General features: G+C 38.7%; 3 protein-coding genes across 3 annotated transcripts; 1 reads left to right on the top strand and 2 right to left on the bottom strand.

The window, feature by feature from the left end:
* Positions 1–2,313: 2,313 nt before the first annotated feature.
* On the top strand, positions 2,314–5,132 carry LOC103961045 (protein SQS1). The gene is made up of 6 exons (XM_009373555.3): positions 2,314–2,678; positions 2,813–2,863; positions 3,994–4,244; positions 4,534–4,656; positions 4,741–4,794; positions 4,878–5,132. The coding sequence occupies exons 1-6, from the start codon at positions 2,483–2,485 to the stop codon at positions 4,935–4,937; spliced, it is 735 nt and encodes a 244-aa protein (XP_009371830.2). The 5' UTR covers positions 2,314–2,482; the 3' UTR covers positions 4,938–5,132.
* Positions 5,133–5,584: 452 nt separating this feature from the next.
* Positions 5,585–8,340, bottom strand: LOC103961044 (histone chaperone ASF1B). The gene is made up of 3 exons (XM_009373554.3): positions 8,070–8,340; positions 6,415–6,530; positions 5,585–6,311 (listed from the first exon to the last, which is right to left on the bottom strand). Exons 1-3 carry the CDS (start codon positions 8,176–8,178, stop codon positions 5,958–5,960), a joined length of 579 nt encoding a protein of 192 aa, XP_009371829.2. The 5' UTR covers positions 8,179–8,340; the 3' UTR covers positions 5,585–5,957.
* An 8,850-nt stretch (positions 8,341–17,190) lies between these two features.
* Positions 17,191–17,787, bottom strand: LOC103961061. Its single transcript, XM_009373568.3, has one exon. It carries the CDS (start codon positions 17,785–17,787, stop codon positions 17,191–17,193), a length of 597 nt encoding a protein of 198 aa, XP_009371843.2.
* Between the last annotated feature and the right edge of the window lie 789 nt (positions 17,788–18,576).

The following is an 18,576-nucleotide window of genomic DNA, read 5'->3' as shown; positions in this document are numbered from 1 at the left end:
TAAGGAAGTGAGGGAGTAGGTTAAGCATCTTATTAGTAATAATGTGGTTCAAATTTGCCTTTGACGATAATCAAATTTAAGACCTCTCACTTACAAGTGAAGATGAATATTATTATAGGTGATTAAAAGTGGGAAGCAACTTCCTATGCCACATCATGAAGCTGACATGGTAAACGTGTAATTAACCAAAGGGAAAGGGATCCTCTCCAGATCCCTTTCACCAAATCTACCAAAGTCAAGGAATTCGTGCTCTTAAAATTTGGTCTAACGGTTAAAGTTGTTATAATTTTTAGGGTAAATCTCAATTTACTACAATCAAGTTTCGTGGTTTTCAACATTTGGTACATGAAGTTTTTTTATCCCAGAATCATACATAAAGTGTTAATTTTGGGTCCACATGGAAATTAAAAATTCAAAAAAATAATTATTTAAAGAAAAGTAATTTTAAAAAAAAAAAAAAAACCAAAACCCCCTTGGTCTTCCCCAGAATCCCCACCCGTGCCCACCCTTCCACCTCACATCACCCACCCTATCCCCCATCCCCTATCACCTGCAACCACTTCCCTCCCCACTTAACAAAACAGGGGGCTGATGGAGACGAGAATCCAACCGCTGTCACTCAAATTTGACGAAAGGATCTCCATCAAATCGAAGCTCAATGTGTTTAATGGGTTCAGGGGAACATGAGTTCGCTACTGCTAATGATCCTACTGTACGGGCTGGTGTTCTGTTGGCCGGAGGATGAGTCATTCATGGTATCGACGGTGAAGCTACAGCACAAGGTTATGGCGGAGATAAAGCAGATCAGGAAGAGGTCAAGGGTTCTGATGTGGGAGTTCAGGAGGTCGAAGGCGGCGATGGAAAAGCTAAAAGGGGATATGGATAAGAGGGGACCACAGGGGTGGTGGAGTGGGAAGAGGAAGGCGACGACGGGATTTTTGGGATGGGAGAAGGGAGTGTGTCACATCCCGGCCCGGGGCGGATCACTTCCCGGGCCCGCTCCACCACCGTAGCACGATATTGTCCGCTTTGAGCTTACCATTCCCTCACGGTTTTGTTTTTGGGAACTCACGAGCAACTTCCCAGTGGGTCACCCATCATGGGATTGCTCTAGCCCCCTTCTCGCTTAACTTCGGAGTTCCGACGGAACCCGAAGCCAGTGAGCTCCCAAAAGGCCTCGTGCTAGGTAGGGATGTGAATATACATTTAAGGATCACTTCCCTGGGCGATGTGGGATGTCACAATCAAATTGGTATCAGAGCCTAACCCTGGTTGCGTGTGTGCCGACGAGGACGTCGGGCCCCTAAGGGGGGTGGATTGTGACATCCCACATCGCCCAGGGAAGTGATCCTTAAATGTATATTCACATCCCTACCTCGCACGAGGCCTTTTGGGAGCTCACTGGCTTCGGGTTCCGTCGGAACTCCGAAGTTAAGCGAGAAGGGGCTAGAGCAATCTCATGATGGGTGACCCACTGGGAAGTTGCTCGTGAGTTCCCAAAAACAAAACCGTAAATTGTCACATCCCCGCCCGGGGCGGATCACTTCCCGGGCCCACTCCACTACCGTAGCACGATATTGTCCGCTTTGGGCTTACCATTCCCTCACGGTTTTGTTTTTGGGAACCCACGAGCAACTTTCCAGTGGGTCACCTATCATGGGATTGCTCTAGCCCCCTTCTCGCTTAACTTCGGAGTTCCTACGGAACCCGAAGCCAGTGAGCTCCCAAAAGGCCTCGTGCTAAGTAGAGATGGGAATATACATATAAGGATCACTCCCTTGGGCGATGTGGGATGTCACAGAGTGGGCTCGGGGTGGCGACGATGGGATTTTTGAGAGGGGGGATGGGGGATGGGAGAAGGGGATAGGCTCGGGTGGGATAGAGGCGCAGTGGGTAGGGAAGTGGTTGCGGGTGATGGGGGATAGGGGAAGGGTTGGGTGGGCACATATACGGATTCTGGGGAAGACAAAGGGGATTTAGTTTTTTATTTATTTATTTTTTTCTTTAAATAATTTTTTTTTAATTTTTATTTTCCACGTGGATCCCTTAATGACACTTGTTGCCCATTGTTTACATAGGTATTGCATCATCAGTTAACGGAAGACTTAATACCCAGACTAACGGATATATGAGACTGTCTCAAAATTAACAATTTAAGTATGACTTTAGGACGAAAAAACTTTATGTACCAAATATTGAAAACCACGAAACTTGAGGGTAGTAAATTGAGATTTATCCTAATTTTTTAAGAGAACCTGTCTTTAACCGTTGGATTAAATTTTAAGGAACCAGATTCCTTGACTTGGTGGGTTTGGCAGAAGGGATTCGGAGAGGATCCCTTTCCTAACCAAAGCAGCTCCTTCTTCTCATACCGCTAAGCCATCCCTCCCTTCCCTTTCTCCCCGCTCAGCCGCCGCCCTCACTCATTCAGTCATTCTCTCACTCTCTCTCTCCTCTCTTTCTCTCTCTCTGAGTTAGCAAAATGATAAAGCGGCGATTCTACAAGCTAGAACATGGCGACAGAGATGGCCCCTCCAATTCATCTTCATCCTCGTCGGATTCTGAAATGGAACCACAAGCCACAGACGACTCGGATGAAGAAGAAGAAGAAGAAGAAGAAGAATATGATGCAGTCCAAGAACTCAAGGACGATGCTCAGTCCTGCTCTACCTCCTCTGGTTTTCTCTTCCTTCCCGGCCCTTTAATTATATAATTTTTTGTTAAATTATTTTCTGAATTGATTAAAAGAAAAGGATGGTATTGATTAATATTGGCTGAAATTCAGTTTTTCTTCTGGTTTTTTGGTTTCCAGGATATCAAAGTGAGGATAGCTCAGCGACTGAACTTCCTGTTGACTCCTCAGGTAAGGCTTGTTTGGAAGAATATGAGCGTTTTTTTATTGTCAGTGAAGTTTTAGTTGTTCCATGGATATTGAGTTTTCAATTTTCTTTTTGGCATTGATGTTATGGATTGTTCTATCGAGATACATTGTCTATTGAAACAAGAAGTTTTCGCTACAGTTCGGATTGTAGAGTCTATCATAACTTTCCCACCCATGTTAGTTTTTGTCTTCCTCCTTTCATAGCACTACTTCCTCCCGAAAAATTGAATGAAAGAGAAAGAAATAGTCAGAAAATGAGGAGAAAATACGGGCTTATCAGTTTTACTTGATGTATTATTGTGCATAAAAGTTGTAACTCTCATCCTTAGGAGTGCCGTAAAGTTGATATGAAAATTAGAATTCAACTTCCAATCATGAAACACGCAGCATCTTGTTACGCCATTTTTGCATAAAAAATAGATGTTACTACATCCTCCCCTTGCAAAGAACAGAACCGTGTTAAGGGACATTTTCGGTTGCAAGATAGATGCTTACGTGGACTTAAGTATAGATCATCAAAGTTTAAATTTCGTAGAATAGTGCAGGTAACTAAAACTTAAGGATAGCTACGGGTTGAAATTCTTCACTCACAACTGTTGCCTTCACTCAGGTGCTATAAAACTTTTCACAAAAGGTTTTTGCATCGTATGGTCATATAATGTTGCACATAAGTAGAACTTCAGGACAGTGTTCGGGTGAACTTCTTAACTCACACAAATATTTCCTTCAGGAAGCTATCTATAAAAGGTTACACCTTTCTATTTCTGAATGATTTTAGGATGAAATACAAGATTGTAATTCTAATTACAACCAAGTGTCCAAAGAAGCATTAGAAACGGAAGAATGGTTTGATGACACAATGGTATATGGTCTTTGGAGGATTGAAAGTGGAGATGTTTTGAGAAATTGCTACTGCAACCTCTTATCATTTGTGGAATTATGGAACCGTGCAAGATACTGTTATCCTAGACAGTTAAACAAAGGGAAATTTGTATCATAACTTTCACAACTTGATTGATTTGCTTGCTTGAGTGCATTCTATATCTTAATGTTTGACCAGAATGATTACGCTTATGTTTTGACAAGATACATGACATCATTTTTCATGTTAGGTCTACCAATAACTGAAGATGATGATGCTTCAACCGGACATGAAAGACCGGCTCTTATGGTTGATCAGTTGCTTGGTAAAAGTGGTTCAAAATTACCAGAGGAAGAATCTAAAATCATGCCAGACGAGGAGTCAATACCAGTAGATTTACCAGACTGTATCGTGAAATGCAAATCAGCTTTTAAATGCAGGTTATGCCCTAGAATTGTCTGTTTGAATGAGGAGAGTTTAAGGGCTCATCTGAATTCCAAGGTAAGATGTGTGGCTTACGTATCTTTCTATAGAGTTAAATCATCAGTTGGTTTTTGCTACTTCAATTGTTTGTCATTGTATACGACTTGCTACTATTTCTTGACTGTCTCGGATATGAGATCATTTCCAATATGCGAAACTGGTAATGCAAAATGAAGAAGCGCCAGACTGATTGATACAGCTTTGTTGTGTTTGCTAGCCTGCATTTAATTGAAGAAGCGCCAGCAATTTTATGTGGTCTTATCAAGACAATTACTAGTGACTAATTATATTGTTGTTATTATTGCAGAGGCATGCTCGGTCTGAGAAACTATTGGACGAAGGTAGGCTGAAGACCATACTGAACGCTGATGGGAAAATTGATGAAGAAGAGACCCCTGCTTTATATGCTAAAATTCTAGCTAATTCACAGGTACGTCTCTCATTGCTAAAATAAACCAGAAAATATGTCGAGTGGGCGTGCAGGAAGCTAACCTTCTCCGCTAAATTATTCCAGGGTATGCCGAGAAAGAAAAGTAAAAGACAAGACAAGAATGGGTCGAAAAAGAAGGTAAAAAAAACATCACCACAATGTTAGGATATATTTAAGCTTTAAAGTGTGACGTCTCTTATAACGGATGGTTTAATATGCAGAGGACGAGATACGGTGGGAAGCAATCCAAAGGGAACCCGTCCAAGAGAAGGCGTGGATAAAGTGCTACGAATGTTGTTTTTGGTTGGGATTTTGCCATTTTGTACCGAATTAAGGAAGCTATCTTAAGATTTTCGTCGCTTTCGAGTGATGTGGCCAAACTGACTGCTTGATGATACTTTGCTCTGTTATTTAGTTTCAGCCACTTCTAAGCTTGTTATCAGAAGAATGAGAATGATCAGGTCTTGCATTCGTAAGACTTACTCTACAAGCATAATGTATTGCATATACATACCGACTGATGCGAATCCAATAATTTTCGACAAATTATACGAGTTATGCTAGGGACAGTCGTGCATGCTTTCTGACCATTTAACAGAGACTCGCATTCAACTTTAAGGGTTGAAAATTTCCCCTTAAAACCCTGAGACTCGGAAGAGATAGAAGAAGTGTAATAAAAGCCACAACAAAAATCATACACAACTTTTTAACAAACATCTGGTTGAATGGTTCAGCCCATCCACAAGCCAAAATGTAAGCATGGCTCTTCAGTGACTTAAATCAGTTAGGGTGCCGATGCAATAACCCCCAATAACTAAAACATGCTACCCCTAAAATTCTTGATACAGGCTAGCGGGGCCAATAACACAAGTGAAAGACCAAACCATTGCATTTTCCATTAACGACGATCCTTGATTAAGCAAACTTGAAACAATGAAAAAACTCCACAAAGTGAGATTAGTACAAAAAGTTAAGATCATACACAAGGTTCAATGAGATTTCAGGCTAATAGTGAACATCTGTCTCCTATTACTACAAATTTGATAATCCTAGTCAGCACAAAATATCACCTGAATGAAACAGACTTCCAACAACCACAAGTCAGCACAGCTTCATGAACCAATGTTACTGTATTTACAGGGTAGAAGTTATAAACTTCAAAACCCCTTCCCAGGTAGGGCCAAAGCATTTGGTATCCTTCGAAAATTTTGGCAATCGCCCAGTGAAACAATATGCATAAAGTTTTCCCAGAAAGAGGATAACGAAAGTCAAAAAGGAAGTGGAAGCCTGTGATTCAATACCTAAGGTTTCTGCTCCTCTGAAGGATTTACAGGCAAAACAAGCTGTTCTGTGCTTCCATCCGCTTCATTGGGCTGATCAAGTGGAGGGGGTTGTTCTCCACTCTCAGTATTCTCTGGCTGGAAATTGATGGGGAACTTTGTGACCCTAGGTTTGTCAGACAAAATGTTTCTTTGAACCCTATCAATCAAGACCTTTGGAGGAGGTTCTTCCCGCAGCTGCTCATCATCATAATCATTGTTAACGTAGTAGCCCACTCGGATAAATTCCTGACCAATATAAGAGCAGGTCAACAGAAGCACTGTCACACCAATGATGTCTTCATCACGAATCTTGGATGGGTCAGGAGGATCTGCCTGCAAAATGATCAACAAAATTAATGAAGGTGATTCAAATTCAAATGCACCTTGTGGATCAGATGTGAAAAGGATACGGTAGAAGGATCTAGTGGAAGCTTACCTGTAGTACAAAACGATAGTTTCCGACATTGACAGGCCCAACAAGTACACTCTCCAGGAGTTGGTCATAAGTCTCATCCTCAGCAGATCCCACGTAGATGAGCTTCCATTCCAAATCTGCGTTGCTATGAAAATTACTCAACAATTAAACAAGGCATCACTTTTAGAGTTCACCCAAAACTAGAAAAGCATGTGCAACTTGGTGCTACTTGTGCAAACCTCAGAAGGCATCACTTTTAAAGTTCACCCAGAACTAGAAAAGCATGTGCAACTTGGTGCTACTTGTGCAAACCTCAGAAATTCAGCTCCCCATTCTATTCAATTTTCATGCAAACAATCATCACCGTTAGCAGGGATGACTCATGAAACTGGAAACCAGATGACCCTAAAAGTCCTCTTATTTACACTCTTAAAGTTATTTAATGAGATAGGGTATGGAACTAGAAGATTAAACATTTTAACAAGAATCTATACATAACTATTTACTAGTCTGTTGTCCTCAATGAGTCCATATCCCTACCCGGTGCAACTCGGTGGTTAAATAATTTCCTGTCGATCAAACCTACAAAATTAGAAATTTTTTAGAGTTACAGCTCTACAAATTTTCCTAATTTACATACTGCTACCTTTTCACTCTTTCAGAGATACCTATCTATATAGACCTGTGCAGTACCTATGCAATGACCAATCACCAGTTGTAGCACCTCAGACAAGTACTATAATTACAGTCATGTGACTGAAACGTTAAACAATATTCCATACCTGAAGCACCTCAACAATGCATCTGTTGTTTGCTAAATTTTATTTCTATTCCAAAATTCATTCAACTCCTTTAGCTGTATTGAATTGCTAACAGTCTAAATAGATCCAGTTGCACATACGACATAAAGAACACGAGGGATGGGAAAAGGTTTCGAGAGGGGTCAAGGGTAAGGGCACAACAAAACATTGAAACTCAAATGACCACAATAGCTATACAGATATATATAATGCACCCTTGAAATGCAGAAATTACTTGTTATTAGCTAAGCTGATAAATCCAACATGGTCATGGATAGAAAATATAGCACCAATCTTTTTTCTTTTAAATTCATAAAGGAAACACAAAACGGTGTATTTTGGAACATATGCTCTCTTGAAATGCAGATACATGACATATTTGCGAAGCTGGTAATCGTGAATGCATACAAAACACAGTTGACTTCTTTGAGCATCACACCGCATCCACTGCGACAACATTTTCTTATTTTCTACTTCTCGCAGTGCTACAGAAATCTTCTAGCATACTACAATGTTCATTTTGAAAAACGAAAAGAAGAAGAAACACTCAACAACCAAGAAATCGTCCATGGGTTTCACTTCCGGCTCAAAAACCCTAGCAATAAACTCAATCAATTGGGCGTATGCCGCCAGTGTATCATATCAATAAAACATAATTATCCAAGCTATAGTATATGAGCTCCTGAACACCCATTTCCTTGCAAGCCAAGGAAACCCGATTTTCGGAAGATATCCTCTACCCATTCAACATTACATCTAACACTTCCATTTCCAATTGTACTACCAATTTCTCAATCAAACACGAAAAAACCCTAATTGAAACTCAATCACACAATTAAAAACAAAAAAGCAAGAGAGAGAGAGGGGAAACGGTACCGTCTTTGAGAGGAGTGTTGCACTCGTAAGAAATTTCAAACTGGAAGGGTGCGAGAAACAGAGCCGGATTGTCAAGCACCGTCACGTTTGTGATGTTAATGGCGCTCATTGCAACGAAACCCAGAGGAAGAAGACGACGACTGTAACTACTACTCTACTCGCGTAGGGTTCCTTGTACGGACGGATTGAAACCCTAGGTTCCAGAACCTTCATCGAAATCCCAACCGGAATCGCAAACTGCTTTCGGAACACTACGGTACGGTAATGAAAAGACAATTTGGTCTTATGTGACTGCATAAAAGTAGGGACAGTAATGTAATTCGCATAAATTAAATTAAATATTTTTTTATACTCACATTCATATCTAAATGTGGGTTCGGTTTTTTACCAAAATTGAAACCAAACTTTGATTCAGTTCGGTTTAATTTTTTTTCGATTTTTTTCGGTTTGGTATTGTTCGCTTTGGTTTCGGCACAGTTTGGATTTTTATTTTATAAAACTTGATCCTTTTTTAATATGAAATTTAGAAAAGAGGTTTGTATTGGTAAACTAATAATAAAAATATAGGTATAGTGCGAAAGTGGAAAAGTAGTTATACATATACAAGATCATATAAACCAATCTATTCTATCAACAACCTCATTTGCAAAGAAAAATGATCACCGTATCCATTAAAAAAGCAAACAAATAGAAAAACTCTTCCAAGTTCCAAAGCCTTCCAAAACTTTCCTCTATAACCAATGAAATATTCTACCTAATTGAACCAAGTATGCTCCTTGAAAAAACTATAAGCTTAGTTTTAAACTTGGCAACAAAGTTTCACAAAGAAGCATCATGGGCATAAATTCATAAAGTGTAAAGGGATTCGGTTCAGTTCATTTCCAAACCTCCAAAATTGAAACCAAATAAGGTTTGGTTTGGTTTTTTCCTTTTTGGTTCAATTTTTTTCAAATTTTCGGTGTTCAATCCCCTTTTGTTTCACTTTTCCATTTTTTGAACCCACCCTTATCCACATCGTCATAACATATCTCTAATTTAAAAAATATAATATAAAAACATAAATCTCTCCCTGGTGCCTCTCTCTTTCACATTTCTCTCCAATTTTCTCTCTCCCATATATTTTTCAAAAAAAAAAAAAAAAAAAATTGTTTCGGCTTACGCTAGTATAATTTATACGACTTATTATTGACAGTACACAAACCTAATTCTACACAAGTGTATTTTTCTTTCTAAATGTAAAATGTTGGGAGTTAATAATTAGATTTTTAGAGTGCCAATGACAATTCTCATATTTATTTATTGTAATTTAGGGTTTTCTTGGAGACGGAATTGATTTTTCGGTTCAATTTGGGAGTTTTGAATTTTGTGGGATTTGATTTTTTGTCATTTTAAAGAGCAAAATAGAAACGAGATAGTTATCTGATGGATACGGGCGATAGGCACTGTCAAAATGGCGGGAGTTTTTTTTGTGAAGGCTACTGAAACGGCTATTTAGCAGTACTAACTTGGAGCAAGAAGGGGGCAGAGCCTAAAAGGAAGGAAAAAAAATGGATTGACTAAGAAGTGATAATTGACGCAATGACAGCTATGTCATATCACTCAAAGCTGAAACTTAATAATCAACTCTCTCACACAATCTATCAGCGAATCTAAAGAGAAACTATTATGACATGTCTATGATTTTCCTGTATTTTAATTCTTGAAGGTCGAAGATGACCAAAATGCCCCAAGATGGGTAAGTGTTGACTTCTGTTGACCTTTGATCTTATGACACGTTTAAGCTATCACCTTAGTATATTCTTGTAGTCTCGACGATACAAATGCGTGAGCGCAAGCAAAATGAAATTTAGAGTTAAAACGAAGATTCTTATAGTTCAAAGGCGTTTTAATAATATTACTATATTCTGGATATTTTCCTTTAGCTTATTTTATTTATGTTTGCATTCAGGTCCAGAGGGGTTCACTCCATTTTTCTTTTCTTCCCACATGCTTTCTCTCACTCTGATTCTCTCATTTCCCTCATTTCTCTCTTTTTCCTCATCTATCTCATCCTTCCCCGACAACCTCAAAAACATCGGTAGCGGAGCCACAGTTCTCCGGCGAACCGAGCCACCCAACCATCACCATCCTGACCACTTTTCACCACGAACCATACCCTGGTTGTTGTTCCTTGAAATTCAAACCCAATATACCGATTTAAAGAACTCCAACATTGAGGAACTTTCCCAATAATTTTTCTGCCATTTTAGTGAAAGTAAGCCCTGATGTCACTACTGTTAGATATGCATTGAATTTATCAATTTTCATATATTGCATGTGTGAAATGGTTGAGAAATGGCGCAGATTCGAAGAGGAAAAGTCTATAGGTTCTCCAGCGAGAAAACCTAGAATATGTGAGAGGACGGAGGGGATTCCGGCTAAACAGCAAGGAATCGATCATCTAGACTTGTACTAATGTGTTCGTTGAAGTGGAGCAAAACCCAAACCTTGGATCAGACATTGAAGCAACGATGGTAGCACAGCGAAGACTTGACGTTTTCCAACCAATTCCCCATATTCTTTCAAGTTATAGTGGTAGACCAATTCAAACCCAGTCCAAGCCCAGTTCAAGCAGTTGAACCTCAAATATTTCAAAAGTATATTCCTTTCAAATTCTCATTAGATGCCAATGAAATATTCCAATGTCAATAGAATATTTCAATTTTATATTTCAACGGCGACATAATATTCAATTGTATACTTCAACGACGACGAAATATTCCACCGTCAGCAACCATCATTGATACCGGCTCGTGGCAACGCGTCCTAGCCCCTGTAGGCATCTGAAGGCCACATCTAGAATTACAAAGAGTGTGCAAGGCAAACTGACACACCCCAATCTGGAATGTCCAACTGGGCTCCGAATCGAGCTGTGTTGGCCGACATCAGCAAGATGATGAAGTCATAAAGTGCAACGATGTGGAAAGTGTGAATAAATTTAAACCTAAAAGTGCCTAAATGTAAGAGTGCGCTAGTGAGTAGGGATGAACCCATTCCACACGTGATGCCTGAGCATAAGTGAAGTACAGTAGAGGTAGGATGAGAATTATATCATCGAAGGTAATCTCCAATACCAAGATTGCCAAGAATCCTCGTCAATACGAAAGCTCAGCTACTAAAACTTGGAAGGGTGAAAAACAAAGGTGAGTTGGCCTAAAAAAATAGTTTTGTAAAAACCTTTTCGAAAACATAATAACACATCGCCGTAAAATAAGTATAGTTTCCAAAATATACATACTACATATAGTATGGAAATACTTATTGTAAATCGTAATATCTCGAACATGCAATATTTCACAATATCTCCTAAGTAAGCACATAACATCTGATAATCATCACATCTCGCACAAACGATATATCATATCGGGTGCTCATTGACATATGCTGACACACGAGTTCATGCAGAGATATTCTAGCATGAACAGGACTAGGTGTAATCTAGTAGTACAATCAAGTGAAGACTAGTGATGAGCGCATCACATACGAGTCCTAATCGATAATTCACGTCGACGTAATACTATTCACGGCCATAAATATAATTAAGGCATCCCGTAATAATATGCATACATGTGCATCCCATAAGATTATTCATAATTCTCCAACAATACGACATTTCCTTATAATCGTTAATTTAATTATGGCAATCACGTAGAAAATTCATTAATAAATATATGTGCGGAAACTATCAAATATATATATACACACACACTTACGGGGTCGCAGCCATTCAAACGAGTAAATACGAATCACTGATGTTAATTGTACCTAAGCATAATAGAGACCCATTAGTAAAACTCAATTAAAATGTTTGAATTTGGAGAAATGAATGGTGGATTCGAAATCAGCGCGTCGAAATACGCTAAGAATGGTCATGGGCAATTTTTGTAAAAAGTCAACGAAAAGTCAACAATCAACTCTAAAAATTCAACCAAGACGCCCTGGTGGTCAACTATGTTAAAACTTTAGAATTTCACTGAATGGACTCAAGATGTCGAAATTAGCCTAGGAGGGTTTTCGATAAGGAATATTCTAGGAAATATTCCAGGAATATTTAAGGATCCATTTTGGAATGGGCTGGATCAGATTAATAGACCAAAGCCTTGGGAAGGCCCATGGATCAGGTTTTTGGGCCGAATTTGGCTTAGGCCTTTTTTTTTTTTTTTTTTTTTTTTTTTTTTTTTTTTTTTTGGGCTCGCGGGTCGCCGGACCCAACGAAGAAGAAGACCAAATTTTGTGGAGGGAGGCCAGAAAACTTCAAACACCAACCACAAGTTCAAAACTCAACCATTCTCTATGATTCAAAAGGAAAAATGAAGCTTAGAGCATAAGGAACAAGAATCTTCCTAAGTGGGGTTGAGCTGTGGTTGGAGTTGATCGGAAAAAGCTTGTAAAGGCTTCAGGTCAGCCGAAAAATCTGAGAATTGAAGGGCAAGGTTAAATTCGTCGATTTTTAGTTCGAAAACAACCCAGATAGTTAGGAAAAGTAACAAGAGACTGGAATAAATCCAATTCAATTGGAGTTTACCTTAATTTTGTTGATTTCAAAGTAGAACTTGCCAGAGAGGAGGTTGGTAGTTACGGTGTGTTTGCAGAGAGAGAAAAGAGACGTGAGGGAGTCTGGGGCTTTTCTCGTTTCGTAAAATTCATGGAGATTGTGAGGTTGTGGTGGTAGAGCTCGTCATTCCGATGAAGGTGGTGATGGTGGTCTCGGTATTGCTGAGGGAGGACAGATGAGAGAGCGAGAGAAATGAGAGCTTGGAGAATGAGAGAGAGAAAGTCCAAGATTATGGAGGAGGAATTGCCATGTGGCAAGAAGAAAATGGAGGGTTTGTGCTAAGTGGGCCCTATGCCAAAATAAGTTATTAAAATATTAATATTCACTCAAAAAATATTAAAACAATATAAATAATATAAAATAATTTAGAAAACATTAAATAATAATATAATAATATATAAATAATATAAAATAATTAAAATAGTAATTTCTTAAAAAAAATAATCTTTCGGATTCGTAAATCCGTAAAATCTTCGTCGTAACTCCTAATTCGATTCCGCTTGCGCCTACGCATTCATACACTCGAGTACTTTGAGAATACGGTAAAATAATAGTTCAAATGCATCACGAAATGACGGACAATAAAAGTCAACGTTCTTGCTTTTAAGGGCATTTTCATCAATTTACTCTTTTAAATTTAATAAAATCGTAAAATTAAGGACGGGTTGTTACAGGTTGTGTGTGAGTGGGCTTTTTCTTTTAAACTATATTTGAAATTGGTTTTATGTGTTGCTTTTATATCATGCTTTGCTTTTACTTAGCTTATGCAAATGTTTTTTGAGATGTTGATGTTGTGATTTATGAGATTTGAGAACCTTTCTTTGGAATGTTATACAACTGTGCATTACTTTTGGTAATGCGATATTATGATTTGCAACACGTGTTATATGAGAGATTATCCATGCATGTTTTCATATAATTTATCCGCTCATCATGCTTACATGGTGCCTATAGGACTATCTAGGGCCAGGACCAACTTCACGTGTCTGGCTATACTATTGTAGGTGCGAGGCTATAGTTGAACGTAGATTTATACACCCAGCATGTTCATGTTACAATATTTCAGCATAAGCTCGTGTGTCCACATTATTTGATAAGCATACCTTATCAGCTTTATTGATGATTTCTAACACACCCACTCTCTTCTATTTATAATTTCTTTGAGAAGTGATTTTGGTTGGTGGTTTTGGAAGAGATAATGTCAAATTCATATATAAACTAAGAAAAATAATATGCAATGTATAATGAAGTGGAAATTTTCATGGTATTATTAACATGCATGTTATAAATTTAGTTGTTGATTTTGACTTGGCATGAAGAATGGTGTGAAAAAAAAAAATGAAAAACTAGAGCTACTTTTACTGTTTATGCAGTGAGGGAAGGGAAGGAAAGGAAAAATAGTAAATTTAATGCTCCAATTTCTCAATCACTCTTCACGTTTTCTGCAAGCTCAAATCTTATTTATGATTATAAGTTTGTAGTTATTTAGATTTTGAAGTTTTTATCTCTGATTTTGAAGATTTCAGTCTCTATATCGTGTTTTTGTTGTAAAAGAATGTGATTTTGTTGATGCTACCTTTTGAGTATGATTCTTTGATAGGTGTTGTGATCCATAATTTGTGTATCTTTTTGTGGAAATGATTCATAGTTGTTGTGGATTGTTGTTTCAAAACGGACGGCTTTTCTAGTTTCGTCTAAAGTTTAAGAACTATAAACGAAGGTTGAAAATTCCACTTCAAGGTGTTTGACAAAATAATTTACACTTACAATTACATGGTTCAATTTGTAATTACATTGAATCTTTTAGGATAAAACTTTACTCATGTTTGGCTAGGTGGGTTTTGGGGTCACAGTCTCACGAGCTGGCTGCCAAGGCCCGAAGGCCTAAGCCCACACGGCCCTGAGGCCTGAGTCCGAAAGGGTTTAGGGTTTCCAATTGGGCTAGGCATTGAAGCCTGTCCTTATTGTTTTTGGGTTAATACAATAAAATAGAAATAATTAAAATTGAAAAAGGTTTGGGTTTAAACGGGGCCTAAGGCCCGAGTTCTATACACGGCCCAAAGGGGCCTAGTTTGATTGGGTTGGGACGAGCTGGCCCAATGACCTGTTCTCGACGGAAAAAGAACGTTGGAGCTACCCAGCTTCGGTCGACGACCAAAATATCACCCTAGACTCCGATCTAGGTGCCAAAATGAAGGTGGAGGTGAGAGGAAGAAGTTTGTACATGTGGTTTACTGTGAGACGACCGGAGATGGCTGGATTTGGGCTCACACACCCACGGTTTTCGGGACCTGGGTTTGGTGTTCTCTGAGTACTCCGAAGCTTCATGAAGATAGTGAAGAGGAAGGGAAGGTCTACGACGGTGGTGGTGGTGCTGCGCCGTCACCAGGGTGCTTCTAAGGGTGTGTGTGGGTGTAGGTTCAATCGGTGAGAGAGGGAAAGAGGGATAGAGTGAAAGAGAGAAGAGTGATCTGAGTGAGTCTCGGGGCAAAAGAGAGAGAGAGAGAGATAGAGATAGGGGATGAGTTGGGGTGATGCCACGTGGCAAACAGAGATAGAAGATAATCTAAAAGGGAGGGTCCATATTGGTTAAGGATAAGGGGACCAAATTGAAAACTTCAAATACTTTTAGGGGAAAAGCAAAAATTACGAACTAAATTTGGGGAGGGGTTTTACAATCTACCCCCCTTAAATAAAATTTGGCCCCAAAATTTAAAATAACTTGCTACGTTGAAATACTCGAAAATAGGAAGAAGAATATATATATATATATATATATGTATGTATGTATGTATGTATGTATGTATGTATGTATACATACGTAACAAATAGATCAAGTCAGAGTGGTTGCACAAAAAGGGAAAATGCCACACCGTCATGATCAGTTTGGAATGATTCCATCTTTCATGCCTCCAAGCTCCTACTTTCTTCCCCCATCAGTGTAAAAGTAGAAACATACTTTATAACGAAATAAAGTCAAAGATGTAATAGTGTAGGGTAAAAAATATGTATGTAAAATACGGTAGCATCAAAATAGATATGTACTAACATATAGGTCGAAAACTTGTACAGACTTAAAAATGAAAGTGGAAAAACTCGACCAAACCTTTGTAATGTCAGAAAACAAATATATAACTATAATGAGGTAATTTACAATACTCATACTGAAAATCAAAAACGAAAATGAAGGTGGGTCTCGCCTAAACATATGTAATGTCACATACTATAAGAAAAGTTGTCTTTGGGTCGAGCCCCCAACAATAGTAAATCCGTAACAATTGCCGTAGATGGGTTTTCTTGCCCACTTGCTTAACGAACCCAACGAATAAGTTATCGAAACAACAGTCGCCCGCCCGCGATATCGATCACACATTTGTTGTCTCGATAAGCAAGCAGTTTCCATATTGTAAATTTGATCTTCCAAAAACCATTTTACCGCACAACATGAGAGTGTACAAAGATCGTCCGATTCTCACCTCGGCCGTGCCGTCATACCGTTCCAGAGCGCACTAATCAGATCTGCTAGAAGTGTTTCGACATCCATGTACTCATAACAATAAGGTCTTAAAGTGAAGCAGTGGAAAGATGCGTTAAGTCGAACACATCTCGTTGGAAAAGAACTATTAGAGTACGATATGATGTTTATGAATTGCAGTAGGATAATGAATGGTGACTATTCAATTCTGCGTGAAGATAGTGATGCAATCTGCTAATCACATGCACTACAATCTTCAACAATCTTTACTAAAAGATGGCTTAACCTCACACCTACATAGAACTCTTCCTGGTAAGTCTGGTAAACTTGTGGAAAGGTTACTTTTTTGAAATTGATGAGGATAGCGTCTGCTACCGAAAAGTCTCCCAAGAAAAGTATTTAGATGTTTTATATTGTCTCTTTTAGAGTTCTAGCTAGTTGTATGCTTTGAACACATTTCTCAATTGCATGTTAATTCATTATATTTAAATTTATAAGTCTTATTTATTTCTTGTTCTCAGCATTTACATTCAAATAAATGACTTTCGTCACCCTCAGGTGTCGGCCAGCATGTGCCTATCCTGATATTTGGGGAATATCGGGATCGGGGCGTGTCATGTTTGGCTACGGCTAGCATATAGTTAAGTTGGTGTTGGACTATTGGCTGTCTCGTAATTTGTGAATAATATTAATGTTAGACCATTGATCTCTTTCGATAAAACTTTGAAAAAAACTCATGTGACGTATTTTGACGTACATTAAGAAGAGGCGAGTTAGCATTGAATCCCATAACCACAGATTTGTATGCATCATTACATCCTTAACATACAGAACTCAAACCTATCTAATGGTGAAAAGGTGTAACCCCACGTTGAGGGCAAAAAACTTCCACCAGTATAATAAGTTTGCAGTAAATAATAAATACACACACTTCCTACAATCTCCCTTGGCTAAAATTCCATAAACAACCCTATGCTGTGCATGCCATAACTAATCATCACCATTTTTTTACGGAGACTAATGATCACCTTTTCTTTTATGGAGACTAATGATCACCTTGAAGAAACAGAAACTGCAGGCTCTTCTGCTATGGTATCCAGCAATGGCTTCTTTGACCTACTCATAGACAACCTGTGCATAAACTCCGGCGCCGAGAAATCTTCGATGTCATCCAAGTTAAGCTTTGGCGTCGCCGCCTCATGCTCCAAACTTTTTCCCCAACTCTTAATCCTCTTACACTCATCGCCTTCATTACCAAACTTCATGGGCTGATGATGATAAGCCGGCCGCACCCTCACGTTTCTCCCGGAAGCTCGCTTGCTTGCTGACCCAGCTGCGGCGGTGAGGAACAGTGGCCCCATATCAGCTGTTGTGACGGTGGAGTTGAGCCTCTTCATGGGGAACATGACGTAAACGTTGCCGATATCCAACTCTTCGTCGGCACTGAGATGCGAAAATCTTCTTCCCACATGGAGAGACTGGATATTTACGAGGAAGAAGTTTGGGGTGTCGACCATCAGCTCGGCGGCTATTATGGGGACATTGAATTGTTTGATTTCGCCGCTTGGGACGATCACTTTAGTGGCTGCTGCTTTTCCATGCTTGCTCAATATTTGGGTTGCTAGGCTACAAGAAATGTAGTTGCCCATGTTGCCGAGAGAGAGAGAGAGAGAGAGAGAGAGAGAGTTGAGAGAGAGAGAGAGAGAGATTGAGAGGTATACGAAATGAGATTAAACTTTTGGTCTTGGAAGTTTGAGGGAGTTGAAGATTTATACAAGGGAATTGATGAAGACGTCTCTCAACTAAAAATATGAATAAAAGCATTTACTTCTGCATCCAAACCTGAAGTATTATGTTCGATTTTTCTTCCTTTTATATAAAAACCTATGAAAAAGGATTGAAGATTCTGAAATAATAATAGAGCCAGTTGTGATGTATCTGGTTTGACATATTGTTGGTGGAGTCCGCGTTGGGCCAAAAGAGAAGAAAAAAGAAAGAAAAAGAAAACAAGAAAATGTATCGGAAGGTACGTTACTGCATTTCAGGTTGGTTTTCTTATAATTTCTTAATTAATTAACAAATATACTCCGTTAAATAACGTGTGGGCCCTTTCTTCATTGTCATTGACTTATTCATTTTTAGTTTTTGAAATGGGATTAGGAGCTTATCTGAAACAATAATGTTACTTGTAGTTTATAGATCGGTGGTGCTATTCACACTTTTTTTTTTTTTTTTTTTTTTTTTTTTTTTTTTTGACCTTCAACACATTTTAAGTTGATTTATGTTATTTGATTTTCTTCAGTTCATTTGATCTAACAATCAAAAAATGAGAAGGATGTGTAGGAAATAAAATGAAGTGTGTATACTACCACCCTTTATACATATGTGGATGATCTTTGTTATTGTATGTAGGACTAACTTGTATTAAAGAGTACTAC

Source organism: the organism of the source record quoted next, unplaced genomic scaffold (assembly GCF_019419815.1).
Source record: "Pyrus x bretschneideri cultivar Hongxiangsu unplaced genomic scaffold, Pyrus_bretschneideri_v1 Contig41, whole genome shotgun sequence".
NCBI lineage: Eukaryota > Viridiplantae > Streptophyta > Magnoliopsida > Rosales > Rosaceae > Pyrus > Pyrus x bretschneideri.
Note: the sequence above shows the minus strand (reverse complement) of the source record. Positions and strands in the feature narration are given on the sequence as shown.